The 22,312-nt window shown below is 52.4% G+C and overlaps 1 protein-coding gene across 3 annotated transcripts; it reads left to right on the top strand.

Moving 5' to 3' along the window:
- Positions 1-8,750: 8,750 nt before the first annotated feature.
- On the top strand, positions 8,751-22,275 carry LOC131670482 (paired box pox-neuro protein). 3 transcript variants are annotated; one of them, XM_058946110.1, is made up of 6 exons: positions 8,751-8,979; positions 11,479-11,516; positions 16,203-16,423; positions 20,021-20,342; positions 20,422-20,593; positions 20,674-22,275. In XM_058946110.1, exons 2-6 carry the CDS (start codon positions 11,504-11,506, stop codon positions 21,071-21,073), a joined length of 1,128 nt encoding a protein of 375 aa, XP_058802093.1. In that variant the 5' UTR covers positions 8,751-8,979; positions 11,479-11,503; the 3' UTR covers positions 21,074-22,275. The 3 variants fall into 3 exon arrangements, with proteins under 3 accessions (XP_058802093.1, XP_058802091.1, XP_058802092.1); XM_058946108.1 differs by having other exon boundaries at positions 20,003-20,342; XM_058946109.1 differs by lacking the exon at positions 8,751-8,979 and adding an exon at positions 9,561-9,879 and having other exon boundaries at positions 20,003-20,342.
- The last annotated feature ends 37 nt before the right edge of the window (positions 22,276-22,312 follow it).

The raw sequence follows: 22,312 nt of genomic DNA, 5'->3' as shown, positions 1-22,312 counted from the left end.
CGAGCTGTCGATAGGTTGGATCTTAGAGGCGAGAGATCTTTGCTTATGGTTATCATCATTGCGACGAAAGTTGACTGTTATTAGCGAAGGATGAATACGCCCGTTGATATTTTTATCGAGTGCTTATTATTAGACGGCCAGTAGAAAGCAAAATCTTGAGAATACGTTCGCGTGATTTCGCACTAGATGACTTTCATAACGATTGTGCATTGCCATCTGCAAACTATAACGAGAGACTTACATTTGCTAATATTTTTTCCATCAATTTCATATCATATGTAATTTTGAATGTTTCGCTGACACGAAAACTATCTAGTTGAGATGTAACGAATGATCGAGGGGCAGTTCGAGCAGGTCTCGATAAAACACACACGAATAAAAGTAAAGCGAACGCGCGATCCGGCCGAAAAGAAAAGGAAAGCCGAGAGGTAAAAGGCTGGCTTGGCGCAAGCTGCTAACAAGGCATATTTTTCAATTGGCAACTGTACACGATGAAATCATAGCGCTGGCGTCCGAGATCGTTGGCTATGGCGATAGGTCGATCGGGGAGAGCCATACCACGCGGGCACTAATAGCCAGCGATTATCGCAATCAGCCGCGGCCCATCTCTCCTCTCGCTCTCTAGTTCTGCCGCGCCAAAATTCCACGGCGTGCGGTCGCGTGCGCGCGCCGTGGATCGACCGATCGATCGGCCGCGTCGAATTCGGCCGTAATTGCGCGCACCGGCGTGTTTGCACACGGATCATCGGCTATAACACGCGATGATCGTTTCCACAAATTGTTTCCGAAGCATGACGCGCGCGGGATCGCCGACGAAATCCTTTTCCTTCGCGGTTTCGGGATAATTTACGCGTAGAAAAAGCCCAAGGAGAGAGGGAGAGATGGTGCGGTTCGATTAAAAACTAATTACACGACAGGATAATACGCGAGCAAACGCACGCGCCCAGAGGGAGAGAGTGCGCGTGTCGTCGTTTTTCCCCGCGCGAGAATCCAGAGAGAGGGGAAGGATTACAATGGGATTAGCCGTGCGCTGCCGCCGCCAGATAAGCTAAGTCGCGCTAACACCCTTTTCGACTCGTGTCACATACGCGCTCGCGCGCGCGCGCGCACCGTCGCCCTCCTCGTAAATGGATCATTTTCATGGGGAACGGATACGTCGTGCGTGTCTCGCTTCTTCTTCTGCTTCGTTTTTTTTCTTTTTGTTCGGCCGCGCGCCCTGCTACGATTGATCCGTGTGGGACGTGGTCAGTTTCGAACAACGCGCACCCTTGTTTCCTTTATTTGCGCGCGCGCGGGACAATCGAATGTTTACGTTGGCTTTCATGCGATCTATCGCGCCCGACTGTCAAAGCCGTTTGCTCGTGCGCGGCGCTCCAACTCGCCTCGTTATAGATAAGAGCGGCGCTCGTGTACTCGTGAACGATCGTTCGAGATAGTTGCGATTAAGCTTTTCCGACGTGGAAACTTTTACGAGAATTCGTTACCTGGCATACGAAAGACGAGGGAGCGCACAACGAGACTTTTATAATCTTTCATGGCTGCATCAATTTTACTTTGCCAACGAGCTGTTGTAGCGGCAAATGCCTCCATTACCTGTTATAATTGTCATGACGATAAACCACCAATCGTACGTGAAACGCGCTCGTCGCTTCATAGGAGCAACGCTTTTCTTACATTCGACACAAACGATTGTCGTTTCTCGATGCTCGTCGATATTAAAATACAGCAGATTCGCCATAAGAACTTTGCCGAATGCGCGCGCTTTCACCTCCAAGCTGGTGCCACGATTCCCCTAATTGCAAGGTACGCAATCATAACGGAATCCAGGCAAGAAGTAGCTTCCGAACTTTTCGACAGCCTCACGGCGAGCTGCTTCGTTTCGCTCCCTCGTGGAATAATCATCCGTATATGCTCGCCGCGGGAGTTGCATTTAATTGATTTCCTCTTTTAAAATCGCCAATAAATTTCAATCGTCCTCGACTCTCGAGATTTATGAAGTTCTCTTTTCTCGGACTGCGTATACAAAGCGCAACCGATGGACAGTCTGTCAACGCGTACGAGTTGGATGCGTCCAGCGTCAATTCGCATTCTATACGTTACAGGTGTACGTTTGATTTTATGCCGATCGAAGTTCAACAAACTCGCGGGCGCCCGTGTGAAATTTGTCGACGGCGCTAATCGTATTAGTTTTATTCTCGATTAAACCGACAACGCGACCGGCATAAAAAGAGGAACGCGCGTCGGCAATCAATGAGCTCGCGTGCGCGCGATACCGTCGGCGGGGCTGCTGCTGCCGCTGCCGCCGCCGCTGCGCGCGAGCACGCGGTAAAAGTTATTCTCCGCTGTGGCGATCAAATTACAGAAGTAGGAAATAAGGTGTTGTAACGTATCTCGGAGGAGAGCATCGCGTGAAAATGATGCGTGCCGCGCCGCTGGCTATTCGCGAGGGTAGCCATCCCGTGGTCCGGCCTATTTCTGGTTTTCGCGTGGAACAGCGCGCTTGCGTTACGCTCGTTGCGAGGGATGACGAGAACGCTCGCGCCGACGTCCTCTCGGCTTTTTCTGGCAGCGTCGATATCGGCGGCTGCCCGTTAAAAGCCGCGCCAGTGGAGAGCCCCTAGGCACGCATAATAAAGACGCTTAACGGATTGTCGTAACGAGGCGGTAAACTCGGCGAGTAATACTCGACCTCTGACCAAAGCGGACGGCTTCGTTATGTGCGACTAATAACCCGCCGCGGCGGCGCGCGACACGCGATATCGCGCGTGCACACTACATTCGGCGGGCTAATTTTCCTCGTGCGCGCCTGCATGCGCCACGGCCAGCCGCGGCGCTGAAAGCGGGCGCCCGCGAGAAAACGCGCGAGCCCCGGGAATTTGCGAGACGCTCGCGCCGAGAGAGCGGCCTCGTGGTGCGTGACATTGCCGCATCTGCCAGGCGCAAATCCGCCGCTGCTGCTGCTCCTGCTGCTGCTGCTCCTGCTGTCGCTCGGCCCTCGAGTGGCCTTTTCTTCTCTTTTTTTCGCGCGCTCTTTCGAGGGTCAGAGCCTCGTCGTTCGACAGCGTGATCAATGTGATCGATTACGGAGGTTTCTCGGGGTGTAGCCAGCAGAGGCTGCCCAAAACACCCCTCGCGACACCGAGTACATATAAGAATTTATTCACTTGCCATACGAGCGGAGAGTATATGGCGCGCGAATAAATAGTCCGACGGAAGCCAAAGACAATTAGCCATAATTTCCGGAGCAGGCTCGCCGGTACAATGGGCCCGCGTTATGCAGAGATTCCAAGGAATCCCGAAGCGGACGAGCGGACGCGCGTGCGCGCGTAGGGAATCGGAGAGGAGGACTCTTCCCCGCGACAGAAGAAACAGCTAATCAAACGAACCGTAAAGTCGCCTATTAACAGGCGCGCTGCCGAGCTTTTCCCTCGGCGTGTCGTATAACTTCTTCATCGGCGCTCGCTCACGTCCGAAGTCGCCAATTAGGCTGCTCTCGTCTCATTGTGGAGCGAGTTGCATTCAATTAGCATAACTCGCGGTGAGGTCGCGCATTAACGAGGCCGCCCCGCGGGGGAGCAAGAAGCGGCAGCGGCCTCTCCGCTCCCCGCCCCGGCCGCTGCTCCTCTCCGTCCCGCATCGTGATGAACGCGCCTGCCTCGCTTTTCGGCAAAAACGGGCTCGCGCCGCCGCGCCGGTCGCGAGCCGAGCGCACCCTTTTTTACTCGCTCATTTTTTCTCTCTCTCTCTCTCTCTCTCTCTCCGCCGCCTGCGTTACGTTACAGGGGCGCTCCGATCGTGCACGCGGCCGGCGCGACGTCGCGCGACTGCGTAATCGCGCGTAGACCAGACGCCCGCGGAGCATCGGCTGGCCGAGAGTCCTTCGACGCGCCTCGACGCGACGCGACGCGACGCGACGCGGCGGGCAAAGGCCATTTTCGCCGGGGACCGCTTTTTCGTGGATTAGCTAATGAGTATATCCACGTCCTCGGAGTCTAATTACGCTCGAAGCCTCGATCGCGCGCGCGCCTCTTCCCTTTTCGCCGTCGACTATAAAAGTGGTTTTTGCGCCAATTAAAATTCGGTGAATTTGCCTGCTTTCCACCGAGCTAATTTCGCGATAAAACCTCGCTCTATTATTAGCTAAATGCCTGCGCTGCGCCGCAGCTGCATACGCGAGGCCCCTTTGAACTCCTCGATTAAAATTACGGGGTGTGCGCGCGCGCTGCGCTCACATATGCGCCCTGGTCCCTCTAACGAGGAACGCCGGCCTACCGTCAACAAACAAAAAATGCCGGCTCGCTTTCCTTTATTTTGAACGACGAGCCGGCGCCTCCCCGCGCGGCCCGTTCGTTGTGCTCTCGCGCGGCGCCGAGTCGTTACGCCGGCCGTGAAATTTTCGGCTGCTACGCGACGCTGTTCGACGCGGCCGGACGGCCCTGCCCGTCAGAAATCATTCGCGACTCGCGCGACTCGCGCGACTCGCGCGACTCGCGCGACTCGCCGATCGTTGGATTCGCGCTCGACGACCAAATTAAAACTCGCGGCGCTCGGCCGGGCAGGTGCAGCCCTCCGCGCGTATAGCCAAAATAATAGAAGCTCGCCGAAAATCCATTTGATGCGCGTCGACGCGCCGGTATCTCGGGAGCCCGATCTCTCCATCGCGCACGGAAATTCATTAGCGACCTACTGCCGAGGGAGTCCGACGGATCGGTAAAAAACTAGAATGGAAGGATATGTATCGGCGCGTGCCTACCTCCGGATCGGCTCGCCTGCCAAGGCATCGCGGGAAAAAATCAAATTTCCGGAGATACCGAATCCTCGCGGTTTCTTTTTTGAGGCTCCGGCTACTCTAGTGTCTACTCCGGAGCGCTAGACGGATGACATGCTCGCTCGCCTAAACTCGAAAGTCACGCCGGTGTAATACATCAGTCCACGTGAAGCATTGCAAGCTTCGTTCGAAGCCTATCAATGAAATCGCCCGCATTTGCTTCGTTTCACAATTCATATTTATCGATTACTTTGCTCGAACGTCAATGCATCAAATACCTCCAAATTGCATCTTTCGCGCGCTTTTTTCCGGCTCTCGCACGAAAAAATCTGGTACAGTGCGAACTCGCGCACCCGTGGGCAAATGTACTATTTTCATATTGGACCAAAGTCGACAAGCTGGAGCTAGCAATGTAACTTCAATCGCCACCCCGGATTCGCTGACACATTTTCGGCGTTCTCAAAAGAATCGTCGTCAATTTTCACATACCTCCTCGATCGAACGCAAAAAATTCACCAAAGTCACTGGCAATTTTCTGGTAATCATCCAATATCGAGCCATTAAATCATTCCCGACGCGCGCCGAAAAAAAAAGATAAAAAAAAACCGAAATCCCGATCGATTCTGAAAAATAACCCAACGAGCCGCAGACGACGAGAAAAAAAGTGCGTGCAACGAGAGAAAAGGGACAGGTCGCAATTATTTGGCGCGAAAGCTCGGCGAGCCGTATTATTTTTTCTCTTTTAATGCACGCGCCTCGACGATTTTTCGGAGGAGGATCGCAAAAGCAAACACTGTTATTTCCGTGGCTTCGCGCTTGCGGCGCAATTGCCCTCCCCCTTTTTACACTTCGACTGCGCCGCTGATAATTGGAGGAATCCCGAAAAATATTCGAAGCTCTATCATCGACACCTGTCCAAATGAAGTAATAAACGGGCATTCCACGAAGTCCGAGCTACTTTTTATTATCTCTGGCCGCGATTCGGCTTTTTTGCGGCAGTCGGCTTTAATTGAATAAGTCGGCTTTCGGGAAACGATCGTTTCCCTTTCTCTGGTAAAGCGCTGCAGCGTTGCAGTTTTGTTAGCCGCAAGCCGAAAAGTGGATTAGAGAGAGAGTGGGCGGTGGCGCGCGCTCTCGTCGAGAAGATTTGTCGAGGCACAGCGGAAGTTGCTGATTATAGATAGGGTACGCCGAAAAAGAGCAGCGCCGCGTTTGATAATTTGGTGCTCCAGGTGTTGGCTTGTTTTGGCAGAACGGTAACGATTCAATCGGGCCGCACCGCGGGATTGCCGATAAAGTGGTCGAAACTCGCAAGACGCGAGGCTGCAAGCCCGAGCTACGCGCGCTTTCGTCCCACGCGACTGTTGATTCAGATAATTCGGCGCATTAGCGCGCGAGCTCGTGAAAACAAAAGAGCTAGGGGGGTAATTGCGGCGCGCTTATTGCGAGCTGGCGTGCAACGCCGGCGTATATCCCGTCGGCGCTACGGAGTCGCGCCGATTAGACCGCGCGCACCTTCGCAATTTTCCGATTGCTCCAAGACCGCCGCTCGCTTCTGCGTCGCCAGTTGCGTCGTTTTTCGACAAGAGCTTGCTCTCTGACGCGACTCGCAAATGAGAAAACAGTCTCGGTCATTTCGGACTGTCCATTGCTACTCTGCATTGCTTTGGTAGACTGCTCGAGGAGATCATTCCTTCGCCGCGTCAGAGCAGTGTGACACAATGAAAAATATGACGCGTCCGATCGCGGAGAACATCAGTCGAAAAATCGCATCCGCGCGCAACGTCCACGCAATGAAAAAGTTTGAAGGAAGAATCGCTCGGGGTATTGCTGCACATCGCGCGTACGGAGCGCATGTGCCGGCGCGCGGAAAAAGGCCTACTCCGGCGTGCTTGTAAATCGAGCGGCGCTCGCAGGAGCGAGGAACGAGTGACGCAAGTGCGAAGTGCGCAAGCGGGGGCGCATCCTTCCTGGGCGTGGAAGCCCGGCGAGGCTCGAAAGAGGGGTTGGCCTGGTAAAGCCTGTCAGCCAGTAGCGTCGCGCGATGCTATCGCGCGAGGGACGTCAGTGGACCAAAGCACTCTACACAGTCGCGCTCTCGGGGAAGGAAATTCAACCGAAGGGGTGGCGATACGCTTTAATGGAGACGCAACCGGGGACGAGCCGGTTTGGGGGGGGGGGGGGGGTGACTGCGGCGGAGTTCGTTACAGCCGCGATTCAACCGTGTGAATCGGAACTCTTTTTTCGCCCCGGTGCCAGGCTATTTTCGAGAGATGGAAAAGTCGTCGGGCGCTACACGTCCTGCCTATTGATCTCGGCCGCGAAGTATCGGAATTCGATGCGGGCTGGCAGTTCAAGCTGGAACAATGTTTCCACTGATTTTCGCTGCTGGTAGCTATTGGAGCGAGTTTTTCTTTTGGCGTTTGCGTTTATTTATTTTTATTTTCGTAAGTTTTTTATTGCGCACACGCCGTCAGATGGACTGTCCGATACTTTTTTTTTTCGAAAGATGCAACTGATTTTTCACGTACATCATCCGTTGTAGTATAAATACAGTGAATTATAAAATGTATCGTACGACGTTTTTTTTTCATATTTTTAATTAAACTGTCGCCACGTATAGAAAAGGAAAGAGAATGAAATCCGTCGGATACTAAAATCTTGAAAATTTGTGAACTCGATTGTACTTGAAAGTTTGTTTTATCGAATTTACTATGATCGATTTATTTATTCGCATCGACCATTTGGACAACGCACTACCTCATATATGCATACGAACGTTCGCCCAAAGAGAGGGAGAGAGAGAGAAACATCGCTCATCGCAGAAAGAATCACTCGATGAAATCCATAAATCATCGAATCAGCGCACCCTCTCAAAATCCGTGGCATCGAAGAGAGAGAGAGAGAGAGAGAGAGAGACAGAAAATGTAGCAGTCGTAGTAAGACAGTCGCGGCAGTTTTGGGAGGCGATGATCCGTGAAGCGACGCAACCTGCTCGGCTCGTTACCGCACAATTACTCCGCGGGGGGTTGTTAAAGCCACCCCTCGTCTGTTTGTTTGTCATTCGACACCCAGTCCATTACAAGGGTACGCGCGCACCGCGGCGCTCTCGATGACGTCGCGACTCGGCGGCGCGCGTACACGCGCGGCTCGAGCTTGACAGATTGCCGGGCACGACGTTCGCCGTGTCGTCCGTGCTTGGCCACGCAGAAACCCATCGCCGCGTCTCTGGTTCGCGGCGGCCAGCGAGCGGAATTCGCCTCACGTACGCAGCCCGAAAAATACACGAGACCGAGCCGAGAGTAAATTACTCGCCGATTAGTCTTATACGGCGCATCGGCCGAAATTGTTTTCTGCTTCTGGCGCTGCGTACCGATGCTACACGGCGGCGGCATCGATAATAAAATTTGATGGCTGCCGTACGCTTGAAATTCCACTTAACACCTTCCAAAGTGTCAATCCATTGCTTATTTTCTTGTTTTCTTTGGCTTTTTGCCGGTCGCATTAAGGTCCGAACGAGCGGACGAGAATTCTCTCCAATCAAATTTTTTTCTTCTTCTCGTTCGTTGCACCGAGTAGCAAACGCATACGCGAGCACGTATCTTGCTTGCTGAATTCCCTGAGCGCCCTAAGCGACCATGATCCTCTGTCTCAACAGCCCAAAAACAATATTAATCGTTGGGACAATTCTCGCAGCATCATCTCGTAGCTCGCAAAATGGAGCACTACCCTTCGGTATGTGCGATCACGGAGTCGCGTATCGGCACACAGCAGCTAGCGCGTGGCATCATCTCCGCCTCCTCGTCGCACGCGGCAGCGGCAGCGGCGGCGGCGGCGGCGTGTCGTCCACTAGAACGAGAGAGAGAGAGAGAGAGAGAGAGACGAGAGTTGCGTGTGCGCGCGGCCAGAGAGTCGCAGCCCGGGGGCCGAACCACGAAGCGCGCACGCCGCAACTCAGACACGCCGTGTCCCTCGCGTGGACAGCATCGCATCTTCTTCTTCTTCTTCTTCCTCCTCACGGCACCTGTCACCCGCGCTCTCAGTCTCGACGCCGTTCGCCATGGCAGCCGGCCGCTCTGCGACTCTCTGAGCCGTTCTCGCGCACGGGGAGTGCGGGATTCACCTTCGCGGGGACGAGCCTGCGACAGTCAGCGGCTGCTCGTCGGCGAACGGAGCGCGCATGAAGCCTCATCGTCCTGACGAGCTCGCAGGTTAGTAGCGCACTTTCGATCGACGTGGCCGCGCGCTCGTCGAGCAATTGGAGCGCGACGGCTCGGTCCGCCGCGAGCGAGGGGCACGAGCGAGAAAGCTCGACGAGCTTCGCGCATACGAAGCGGCGGTTACGCGAGCGCGATAAACGCGAAGGTTTGCTCGTGTAATGAAAACACAAAGTTCTCGCATACGCTGGCGGGGTGGGCAGCGCTGGCGGCGGTCACCCGCGGCTGCGCGCACGCCATCGCTTCATTTAAAATGCAAATTTCCTCGTTCCGTTTCTCTCTCTCTCTCTCTCTCTCTCTCTCGCTCGCCCTCTCTCTCTCTCGCTGGTGTGACCGCCCCGAATTATTCCAATTACTACCCCCGACCCACACGACTACCCCCCGCCCTCGCGCGAGCGTACAGCTTCGAAAGCTCAGTCGCGCTGTCGCCGTGGTCGTCTCTACACTCGCGCTACATGCGGATGCAAGTGAGTCGCGCGCGCGCGCGCGCGCCTGTGTCAAAGTGCATCCATCCATCGGACGTGTGCTCCTCTTTCCTCGGCGACATTGCGAGCAATTGACAAGGCCGGACAAAGTGTCGCACGCGTGCGTAGCGGCTTTTCCACGCTCGGCTCGAGCGGCCCAAGAACCGACGGAGCCCGCCGGATATTATCGCCCGGAGACATCGCCAGCCTAATATATTCGGATTTTTATGGCTGTCCGCGCTCGCGATCACCCCTCCCTCGACGAGCAGAGACGGCTAATGAATAAGCGGCGCAGAGCAGAAACTAGATTTCAGACCGCCGCCTCGTTCGCGGCACACAGAAGCGTGACCTTTACGCCGACCGATCCCCTCTTTCCTTTTATTATTATACTCCGAAAGTGACTGATCAGCTCCGGAGCGGAGAGATTGCGGTAATATTTCATTATATATATTTCTTTTTCATTCTTTCCTTTTTTTCGTCAAGTTGGCTCTTTAGTGCTTTCGCTTGGTCGATCGATCGAGACTGGTACCGTGAGACGCGATGTTTGTCCAAGGCGCCGTTGGAACGTTTGCCTCGTTGTCCCCGGAGCCCTTTGGTAAAAACGCGAAGCGCAAATAATTTTCCAGCGGCGTTTCCCGCCGCGCGAGCCACGGCGAAAGGTTCGACTGCACGCCCATAACAGAGCTGCCCGTCGACGAGACCGCTCCGACGGCCGGAGATCAAGTCGAACCGCGCTCGCATAATCGCGATATCCAACAATTAAGCTGTCGCTCGGCGAGCGACTGGCAAAAAGGGAAGCAATAAGTTCATTTGACGCTGCGCGAACTTGACGAATGCCACGGAGCGCACGCACGAGAATGCGCTCATATCTCTCTCTCTCTCTCTCTAATTGTGCGCCGATTCGCGCAGCTTGCCCACGCGAGCGCGCAATACCGCTGATCAAGACGTTTCTCGCACGCGCGCGCGCTCTCCTCGTTTGATTTATAATAATCGCACCGCTCGATCTTATACCTCGTTATCGGCTTGGAATCGCTCGCTAATGAAATGAAAAGGAAAAGAAAAAGGCGACGACGCGATGGACTTTATTTTCGTTTTTTCGACGAACGAGCACAGAGTCGTTAAAGCGCGATGGGCATTTTCGGGACGGCTTGTTCACTGATTTCATCGTTGAATTTCGGGCGAGTTAGGCGAGCAGTGCATCCCGCAAGGTGCATCGCGCGTTGCAAGTGTCGCTCGACAATATCGCCGACAAAGCGAGACGCGAGCTCGGTCGGGAAAAGGAGGCCCGACAGGGCGCAGCGTGTCCGAGCCTCACGCTCGGCAAAGCCGTGGAGGTCGCGTAATGCGTAATAATTAAATCAGATTAGGATGTAGCGCCGGCGCACGGGGGCAGGCAGGCCGCTCGAGAAAGCGCAACGTCGCCAGAAGGGGGGTCGCCGCTGCCGCGAGCGCAAGCGCACCCGAGCGCGCGAGCGCTTCGGTAATCGCGCATTAATTTGCATGGCTAAACGCACGCCATCGCTGTACGGCTGTTCTCTCTCTCTCTCTCTCTCTCGGCCGCGCAAGACCAATTGGCCGAACGCGATAACGCGAAAGGAGAACTCTCGCGGATTTCGCGCGGCACCGGCGAAATTGTTTCGCGATGGAACGACGACCGACCGATCGCAGAGGAACGTCGAATCTCGCCAACTCTCCGCTTTTGTCAGCCCTGTCGCCGAGGAAACGAAAAAGGAAAAGGTATCGAGTCACGCTTGCGCGTAACGCAACACTTTACCGGCCATTTCGCGGCCTTATCGCGGGCACGTCGAGTGCGCGCGCGCCCTTTTCTTTTCTGAATACATTTAAATTCATTAGCTTCGCTCTGGCGCGACTCGCGGATACACTCGGTGTGCGTGTGCGCGCGAGCGACCATAACGCGATTTCGTATCGGAATATTTAATATAGCACCTCCATACAACCCCGCAGCTTGTGTGCGACGCGCGTTATTCGCTGGCTTTTAATGTTACCTGCTTCTCTCTCTTTCTTGCAGGCGGACCTTTGACGTGCTCCTCGAAATGCCACACACAGGTAAGGCTTTTTGTCGAGGATCATATCTATCGTGAAACTACGCTTCTCCTTCGCGAAGACGTGGCTCCAGGCGCTATTCCGTGTTCGACACCTGCGCAGCGCGTTCTCTGCCAAAATTTCACGAGGTTGTCGCGCGGAATTCTTCACTTCGATAACAAGCCGAGAGCTGATCGAAGCTAAATAGTGATAAGAAAAACTTTCGATAAGCCGAGAGTCTGAACTGGCTGTAGAAAAATGAAATCCGCAACAAAGTATAAATCACGCGATATATACTTCTGTGAAAACATAAAAACTTTCTAAAAAAATCTGATTTATCCTCCAAGGCGTTTTGAGAGCGTCACGCGATAAGGATAAATAACCTTTTCGTCGATTGTAAATTTTTCTTACTCAATTATAAATTTTAATTACCACGCGCATCAATGTTTTTATTTTACTTTAATTTATTTTATTTTATTTTTATTTTTTAGATGAGATTTCGGTGCGTCGTCGATAAAACGAGCGATAATTTTGTAGACGATAACCGTAAAAGCGACTTAAAAAGGGAGGTCTTAAAAAAAATTAGAATAATACAAACGAGTCTATGGATTGGGTTATCGTTTTAATCGATCGACAACATGCCGCGCAACTCTTTCGGCTACCATCGGCAAACATCAGAGGCTTCGGAAAAAAAAGGACGATCGTAAAAATCTTTCTCCTTCGGCTCCTCGTTTTTCAGACACGCTATGCGAGTTTCGGGACGGTAATTAACGTGGAATTTTATATGCGCGCAGCACAGGTGGACCCGATGAAGAGTCGGCTCGATATGGCACACGCACTCTAGGATCGTATATATATATGCTTTTAGTCGCGGTGAATTTTTCATGAGCTCCATCTCCACGAAAAAGAAATTTTGATTAATTTTTGGTGTCGCGTGGACGTTCGTGAATTCCGCTTCGGAGAATAAATGTCGCGCATAATGAGCCCACTTGGAGTACCAAAATGGGACTCGGACGCCCCACCCTGATCGCGTACTGTTACTTTTTATCGCGATGCCCAGACGCTGCTAGAACCGAAAGATGGGTCGAGTCCTCGAAACTAGCCAAGTGCGCGCGACGTGCCTCTTTACGAGCGTGTCGTTGGTCGCCGCCGTCATTACGCGCATCTAACGGCGTGCAATTTCTCCGGACGCCAATTTTTCGGCTTGACCGTGAAAAGGCATAAATATTCACGGCGCAGAGCCAGGGAAAAAGATATCCCGGCAGTGGCTCGTTGCAATTTCAACGCGCCAGACAAAACGATTTCCATTCAACTTTACGACCTTCTAATTCGAGGCCGAGAGAGAGGTCCTAAAACAGCCCATCGTCAGCCTCGGCCCTGCTGCAAAAGGAACACGCGAAATCATCAAAGAGGCCTTAATCACTTGAACAGAGCGGCCGTTAACGCGATCCTCCTCCTCTCGCTCTCTCTCTCTCTCTCTCTCTCTCTCTCTCTCGCTCTCTCTCTCTCTCCCTCTCTTCGCGCGCGCCAAGGAACAAGATAAAAATCCGCGTGGCAGTCGCGTGGCCCTCGCCGAAAGTAACAATCGAAGGGCGGCGCAGGTGCGAGTCCGATAGCGATCGAAGCCGCGCCATCGCGTTAGCTCGCTAATTCCGAGCGCGTTGTACGCGCCTCGATGACAATCGGCCCGTCGCTGATTTGCCCCCCTTATTTTTTTATTTTTTTCTCTTTATTTCGAAGCCTCCCCAGCCCGCCTTAAGTGGCGGTTGTTGCGCGATTATTGTTTGTACTGCGGTGTCTTTAGCCGATTCCCATCGACGCTTAAGTGTTTCGCGATTATCGCGCGGGATGATTGATTCGCTCGTTTCATTCCGAAATGCGGAAGTCCCGAACGGACTATCCGACGCGGGAGCCTCGTTTACGCCTCGTTCCCGTTTGGATTTCACGCGCACCTTCCTTTCCGCCGCTAACGACGATTTCCGCGCGGCTCCCGTAGTAACTTCGCGTGGCAAACGTCCGTTGGGTGGTCTTTGCCTGAAGCTTAGGCGTGCCGCCAAGTTTCGCCACGATGTCGTCGTTAATTGAAAGAGCGCGCTTTCTCTCCCTCCCCCCACCCCCTTCCACGCCACCCTTACGCGCATGTTCGTTTGAGGAAAGAATGCTATCTTTCGCTCGAGGTGTTCCTCAAAACGACTTTTAATTCGACGCTCGCGCGTAAAAAAACACAAATACATTTTCAATTAATTCGGTTTCGGGTACGCGCAAGACGACCAGAAAAAAAAAGTATCCGCGCGGATACAAGGGCGGCGACTGGCGCGTAATTGAGTTAATGACGTTATTAGCGTCGCGGACGGATAATTAGCTGTTGCAGCGCGTGCAGCTCGATTTATGGACGGCATCGTCGCCGCGAGAGGAGAGCGACAGAGGGAGAGAAAAAGAGAGAGAGAGAGCGACTCGCCATTAGCGCCGCCTAAGAGATCTTGCCGCCGTTGGAATCTCCGACGTGAGCACCGTTAACCCGCGCGCGAGCGAGCCACAGTCGACGATCGAGTTGTGCGTGTGTGCACGTTCGCATTACCGAGGGAGGGATATAGACAGATTTATTATCGTCTACCAGGGAACTATGACGGGTATAGATTTTCACATGATCTTCCAAAGACGTACTTTCTGGCTTTTCGACAGTTTTTAATATAGTCAACATTTTTTTTTCTTTCTTCGCATCTTGAATAAATCTAAAATCGTGAATTTGTAAAAACAATCGCTCGAGAGAAGCTACGTTTCTTCGACGATGGCACATGAAGAAATACAATCTTAGTAACTATTACTGTATAATTAATTTACAAAATGTAAATTTTCATGCGGCATTCTCGCCAATGCACCGGCCTGCATTTCTTTTTATTTTCAAAGCGCAAAAGTTATTTCAAGGTAATAACTAATTAAATAAAAATCGCAAAAACACACGAGAGAAAAGTAAAGCACAGCAGGACAAGAAACAGAAGCCAGAAATAATGACGGAGCATCGATAACTCTGGCATAGCGCATCTATATAATGACGGCCGGATCTCTCTCTCTCTCTCTCTGTCTCTTTTGAAAACATTCCCTAGCGTGGAAAAAAAGAGTCGTCGTCCGGCGAATTTCTCGGCAATACGGCTACCGATCTAACGAGTGCTCGAGCGATAATGAGATTTTCAGAGTCGACGGCTGCGCGGACGCAGGTGGAGGCGCGCTTTGTTTCGCGGGAAGCAATTTCGGCGTTAGACGACGACGCTGCTGCGTCTACTAATTATCACGACAGGACGATCCCTTTTGCGGATCTAATGGGCGCGCGCGAGGACACCTGCTGATCTCTCGCTCCGCGGGACGCTTTTTCGGACCGAGGATTATCGCCGTGGACTTTGCTCGCTCAATTAAAGCGGCTTTCGCGCCACTCCGGCGAGGCCTCCTCGCCGACGCAGCGTGGAACGCACGGCGCCCTCGGACTCGAGGTAGCCGTCGATCGCCGATGTTGCGCGTGCGCGAGCGGAAAACTCGGGCTCGGGCGCGTAATTGACGGTGCCGTCAATCTTCTTCGCCGTAAATGATGCTCGCCGCGGCGAAAGAAAAGAAGAAGAAAAAAAAAAAAAAACAAGAAAAACAAGAGAGTCGTGCTCGCGCGAGACTTTCGTCGAATCAGCGTAAAAGCGCAGCATCCAACCCCGCGAGGAATGTACAATGGGAGGTCGTCCATAAAGCACGCCGAGAGTGGCAATAACGCGGATGCGGACAAGTGGTGAGTCTCGCGCACGCTTGCCTGATAACGCGCGCTCACCTTTTACGACGTGCGAAAAATTACGAATAATTGCGCCGCTGCCGCGCGGCGGAGGCAAAAATCGCGGCCGTCTAATTAGGCACGCTCGCAATAAAGCTCCCGAGCGCGGCCGACCGTTGCGCGCGCGCGCGAGGAAATTGGGTTTATTGATTATCGAGCGCGGGCCCTGCGGCTAATTGACGATTAAGTTGCGCGCCTCTTTTTTCTCATTCGCGCGTTAGCGTCAAGCTTGACGATCGTCTTCTGTTTTCAATGTGCCCACTTTGGACACCACTGCGACTGTCGCGCGCATTACTCCGGCCGATATTTTATGGATTTTCAGCGTCGTGCAGCGATCGCAATCAATGTAAATTCGAAAGTTACGATTATTAAGCGCTTGTATTTAGTACCCTTCGCGGAAAATTATCGTTCGAGGATACAGTTAATAGGTAGCCGGAGCTAAATTTCATTCCCCAATTCAATATGCATTTGCGCAAAATATTGAGATGAGAAATTTCATTTGATAATTAAATAGCCGTCAATTTAAGGTTTTCCTATTTGGCACCGTTAACGAAGAGTCGTTCGAGCTTTAACAATTACACGTACGAGCACGACAAGTCAGTTCGCAACAAAATAATTTACTCGAAATTCTCTTCTTATAATCGAACAGAATTTTCGTCTCGTTTGCAGAACCACAAAATACAAACGGCATCTGTTAATCAACTCACTGATTAGTAACTGACAAAATGTCTCGTTGGATCTTGCACAGATACGAAAGGCATTTAAAAATAATTACAAAGCGAACTGTCGCCACGAAAAATAATTACCAACGCACGTACACTCAAGTTTTCTCACACCCTAGCCTCGGCGCGCCAGTATAAAAAGAAAATAAAAATAAAAACGGCTGATGCACATGTTCACAGGCCAAGCGGGAGTTAATCAACTGGGCGGAGTTTTCGTGAACGGTCGTCCTCTGCCGGACTGTGTGAGGCAAAAAATCGTGCAACTCGCCCTGTTGGGTGTGCGACCCTGCGACATATCCCGCCAGCTACTCGTCTCGCACGGCTGCGTCTCCAAGATACTCACCCGCTTCTACGAGACGGGGAGCATCAGGCCCGGAAGCATCGGTGGCAGTAAAACCAAGGTATAAACACCTTCGCTTCGTGTCTCTCGAGATCGTTGTCGTTCGCGTTGGATCTTGATGCGTATTCTTTCGCGCGTAATTACAATCCTACATCCCCTCGACTTCTCCGAGGGGAGAGACAATAGAGTTGTGATGAAGTGAACGATATGATCGCTTTCGTCGTTTGCCGCGTCGGACGATTGAAGAGGACTGTGTAACGCGTAGCTTCATAAGCGAGTAATGTACTGTAATAGTAACGATAAATATCATTGAGTATTTCAAACAATAAACGAGAAGATTTTGTTTATAGAACTGTTGGCCCAAGTCGGACATTAATTGATTCAGTTGGATGGCGTTAGATGATTAATATTATTCTTTTTCGTCAAACGAATCAAAACAATCCATATGATAAATAGTTACTTTCAAGTCTTGTCTATCAAATAATTCATGATTAATGGCAGTAATATTACATATCAGAACGTATATTCTGGCCATTCATCTATTCTATTTTTCTTTTCATTCTCTTATATATTTTCATATAAGTACAAATTATTTTTGCGAATTAAAACATATACAGAAGAAATACCTATTCCTATATAGAGATGTATGAATCTTAAAAAGAAATCAACGCACCTCTCAACAAAAACAAAATCCATCAACGAAATTCGTGATCAACGGTCCCACAGGTTTTATCAGAATTTTTCGCAGACTTTTGAAAATCCTTTCACTATAGTCTAGAAAAAAGAAGCACAAATACAAATCCAATTTGAAAGCTGGTCTGTACGCAATTGGGTCTCGAAAAAGCCGCAGAGCGACCCTCGAACAAAACTGCAAACGCGCAGACTCGTTTACCTCGATCTTTCCTTGCGTTTCTGCAGCTCGAAAACGAGCCAACGTCGCTCGTGCGCGGCCCTAGAAAAATCTACGTATAACCCCGCAATTATGCAAATGGCGCCAGGCTCGTAGGTGCGAAAAAAAAGGAAGGAGGGGGGGAGGCTGTGTGTGCGCAGGCGCGCGCACGGAAAAATCGCGGCGGGCTTTATTGCCGTGATAATTGGGGCGTTAAGGAGACGCTCGCACCCGCGGTGCGCTGCTGCTCGGCGATTTTCGGCCAATTACGCGTCCGAGGAGGCTCGCGCCCGAGCGCGATTAGCATAATTTCACGGGAGGAGCAGCCGATATAAGTGCTATATACGAGGTGCCAACGGCGCGCTTAATTGCGCCCTCGGCGCTCCCAAGCTTCTTCCTCGTTGGCTGTTGGCACAAGGACACCGATGGAGCGTCGCTCCCGACGCGCGCCAACTCCCGCAAATATTTATCTTGCGAGAACGAGGGTGCACCTATCGCGCGTGCGAAGCAACCTTCCTCACTCGCGGCGAGCTCCTTCGTTTTGTTTGTTGGCGTTTGCTCGCGGATTTCCTTTCGTCCGAGTCGGTAATCCGTAGAGCCTGGTGAAAAAGCGAGTAGCGATAAAAGTGGTAAAACAACGAGCGAGCGAGCGAGCGAAAGTAGCGCGACCGCGCTGTACGGAAACGCGACGTTATTGTCTTTCGCGCGCTCGCGCAGGCCAAATAGCACAGTAGCGCTATCGTGCAATTAAGATCTTGCGCGCCACGCGGCTTCTCGATGTTTACATTTCGATGCATGATTTAACGGGGCGAACGGATTGCCCGTGTGCGTCCGTATCGATCCCCCCCCCCCCCCCCCCCCCCCCCCCCCACCGATCGTTACACTCGCAGCGCAGGTACGTCTCACGTACGAGGGGAGCGGGCCTCGCGGCACCGATCGAAATCGCGGCTGCGCTGAGCTCGCCGCCGAGGCGAATCCGTTTTTCAACGAGCGACGACCGACTGGCCCGTGGCAAAAGTGACAATCGCGTCGATCGCTGGCTCGCCGTGGCGTGGCGCTCATTTGGCCGCCATTTGAATTGCAAATGAGGGATGTAAGGGCTCCTTTATTTCTCTCGCCGCCGGCCGCGTATAATGCCACGAGCGAGCTTGCGCCGTCGCGTAATGGCTGGCTTGGTTGCGCGATTTTCGAGATCGAGCCACGCGACCCCCCCTCGCGGAACCACCGGCAGCGGCTGTCCTTTCACTCTCGTCGCGCGCTTTTCGGGAGCTCGCTCGTCCAGCCTCTCCGACCGCGCAAGTCCGTTAACGGAGAACGAGGGAGAGCGCGGGGCCGAGGAGGCGTTGTACGGGCTGTCGTAGCTGCCGAGCGACAAATAGTTGGCCTGTCTCGCCCTCGGCGCGGCGCGTACCGCGTGGGTAGGCGCGGGGCGCGGCCACGACATGGCGTGCGCGCACGGGGCTGCGGGTTAATAGCGCCGCCGAAGCGTCTGAGATACCAATCTCCGACACTTCCGACGATGTCGGCCGCTCGCGGGAAACAATTACGGCTAGCGCTCTCTCGCCGACTAATGTTCGCGCGCAGCTATATAAGTGACATCTGCCGCTAAACGTTATACGATAAGGCCTGCTCGCGGCTTGACCGAGTGCCAAGTAATTATCTGTCCCCTCTGGCGTCGTGTGCTAACGAGTGATAAGGCCGATCCTTCCGCCCCCCCTACCCCCTCCTACTGCGGCGCTCTTAAGGCGCGCGCTCGATTGGCTCGATTGTGAATTGTCGAACACGCCCCGATGCGTCTCTATGTCGATCTACAGCGACCCCCCAAAGTGCTTTCGAGTCGGCCTTGTTCTACGGCTGGCGCTCGATTCACCCCCGAGCAGGATTACGACCTGTACTGTGGTTATTGGATTTCCAAAGGGATCGCGAACTTGGATGCCTCTCGAAGGACGATTTCTCACTTTTTCTCTTATTGTCGGGCTCGCGACTCTCTCGCGTATCGCATTACAACAAGTTTTGTCCGTCCCTTCGCGTAAACGTAAACGATTTGCGATCTATCGAGTATCGTCTCGCGAAATCATCCTTCTTCGCGAATTCCGTAGTTATAAATGCTCGTCGGATACTTCTTAAATCCGCGCAAAGCAATTAGTAATACCTTGAAGTAATAATTGAAAAACTTCTCGGAAGAAAAGAAAACGACGTGAGCCTACCGAAATCGTTGTTTCCTAAATCAATGAAAGAATGCCTAGTTAGGCAGGTTACTCTTGGCACCGTGATAAAACAATATCGGCACCCGAAGTACTCGATGCGACAGTGTAAATTCGTCGCAACGCTCGAATAAAGTAATAAAATTCTTTCTGAAAACTCACGCTTGACCTCGGTTTGCGACCTTGCACATACTCGTTAAGCCGAACGCGCATAAGGAAAACGGAATGAATCGTCGAGTGGTATTAAAATTACTGCCTACGCTTGATTCAGAATGAATCGGATACTTTAGGTTTTTCTTCTGGACATAGCTTATATCGATACGGCGTTCTCGTTCGAGCGTTCGAACATTTTATTCTCGCGAACAACATCTTCATACTTGTAATTTGCAATATCAACTGGATTGCCTATAAAACGACATTACAGTACATCTCTCGAGGCTCGGTCAAACGGAAAGCAAAAAAGTACGCATCAAGCCAGCGTAAATACCATAAAAAGAGACAATATTGGAACACGCCAAATGTATGTTTCATGACGAACTCTGAAAAGGCCGCCTACTGTTCGCAGCAAGTAGCGACGCCGAGTGTAGTGAAGAAAATCCTGCGCATGAAGCAAGAACAGCCGACGATGTTCGCTTGGGAGATACGCGAGCAGCTGGTGCGCCAAGGCGCGTGCGACCCGCAAAGTTTACCGTCGGTCTCGTCGGTCAATCGAATTCTGCGCGGTGGTGGTCATCAGACCGAACACCCGAGCATGGAGTCGTCCGCGTCGGCCTATCAACCACAGCAGCAGCAGCAACAGCAGCAACAGCAGCAGCAACAGCACCAGCACCAGCAGCACCAGCAGCAACAGCAGATGATGACAGCCGGCGGTGTACCGGGCGTCGCAGGTACTGGCACGCGTGCCTTTTTCGACGGACGGTGCGCGACAATCGCAGACGATCCCACGACTGGTCTGTTCTATTGCAGAGCCTCTGATGAGGGCGGACTATCAGTTTGTTTACCCCGGCGCGCTGGGGCCACTGCACGCGGCGCGCGCCGCTACGATGGCTACGCCCACGGCCTGGAACTCGTCGATATACTCGTCGCTCTATCAGACGTCCGCGCAAATGAAGACGCTCCACCTGCAGTACAGCACGCAGTGAGTAACTCGCTCGAGTATTACGGCTTGCTATCGCGTACGCGGCGCTCGAAACTGACTCCAACTGGGTTCTGCCGCAGACTGCTGGACGCGGAGCGGCTGGTCGAGGCCCAAGAGTCGCAGTCTCAGCTGGGCAACGGGCTCAAGTCCAGCTCGAGCTCCGTGATCGGCAGCGACGACTCGCTGGACAAGAGCGACTTGGACGACGCGAGCGCCGACAACAGCAGCAGCGGCAAAGCCTACCAAAGAGCGCCCGCGAGCATCGAGCTGGGCGGCAAGCAGAGCGCGTTCGTGCGCCACAATCCCTGCGCCCGGGGCGCCGACTCGTCGGGCTCCGCTCGGCAAGGGCAGCAGCCGCGAAAGCGCGGCGGCTACTCGATAGAGGAGCTGCTCAGGAAAGACGAGGCCAAGAGGCCGAGGCTGCTGCTCGACACCGGCGTCGTGCAGCCCTGCGGCATAGTCGTCGGCAAGCACACCTAGGCTCTGCCGGAGTTGCGATCCACCGCGGCACACTGTACATTACCGTTTGTATCTTAACTTTCTAGCGGAACATCCGCTAGACCCCCACCCTCCCCTTGATCCTACACCAGCCTATATTTATAGCTATTTATTTTTTTCTACCTTTATTTATTGGCCACAGGTGTAAAAGCGACGAGGACTAATGAGCGAGAAATTAGTCGGGAGCGCGCGTCGCCTTTTACGAGCGCCATATAAACGCGGACAGCGAGAGGGAAAAGGCTTCCGCGGAGAGAAACTCGTGAGAACGAGAGGTGAAGAAGAGGTGACGATTGCGCGTCGCCCTCTCTCTCTCTCTCTCTCTCTCTCTCTCTCTCAAAAAAAAAATTACTTATTGCGTTACACGCTTTTACGACGCTTCGACGTTTATTGGATTACACTATTACCGCGCGAGCCTTGGATTATGCGTCGATTGCCGAGCGCAGGACAACTGGAACGAGGCATTTTAATAGTATCGGACGAGTCCAACGTTTTCCTCTTGATAGGCTGTATAATTGAGTGTGCATTCGAAAATTGTAAAATACACACGCGATCTTAATGCTGTGAAATAGCTGTGCTCTCTCTCTCTCTCGACTGTACAATTACTCCGATTCGTTGCTTCGAAAATTCGACAAAGAATTGCTTTTCTCTGACCTAGCCGATATCCGTCTAGACAAGCCATCGATTTGCAGGCAGTAATATCGTAATCATTGAGTGTCTAGTTGTCTATTGTAGAATGGCCGTTGAGTAGTGATACGTAGATCGCGATGCAGAAAACGAATTGTTTGTTAATCTCCGCATTGTGACGCAACCGTTCGTTTGTAGCCACGAACACGTGCCATTTGATTCGATGCACGAGGCCATGTTCGACGATAATCATTATTCTATTGTATTCTCTTGTTCCTTTCTCCCTGCTGTTATTCTCTTCTGTAGAATATGGGCTGAAGCCAAGAGTGTATTTATTCGTGCGTTCGAAATCAAAAGAAGCGTTATAGTGATTTCATCGAGTGAGCCATTGAGTATATGTTGAACAACATGCTCGTTATTAAGTATGCTGTATAAGATCTTAAATATATACTAGTCAAAAGAAAAGATAGATCTTGAGTGTTATTATTTATCAGAGAGGAACGCTTGGATCGAATGAAAAACAGCTGCAGCGCAGGAGCAAGATTACTCGGATGCGTTCGCGGTTGTCCACCGTCAGGGGCACATTCAAATTGCAGA

The sequence above is a fragment of the Phymastichus coffea genome, unplaced genomic scaffold (genome assembly GCF_024137745.1).
Source record: "Phymastichus coffea isolate CEN01 unplaced genomic scaffold, Cenicafe_Pcof_1.1 PCOF00111, whole genome shotgun sequence".
Classification (NCBI taxonomy): Eukaryota; Metazoa; Arthropoda; class Insecta; order Hymenoptera; family Eulophidae; genus Phymastichus; species Phymastichus coffea.
This window is presented reverse-complemented; position numbering and strand designations above follow the sequence as displayed.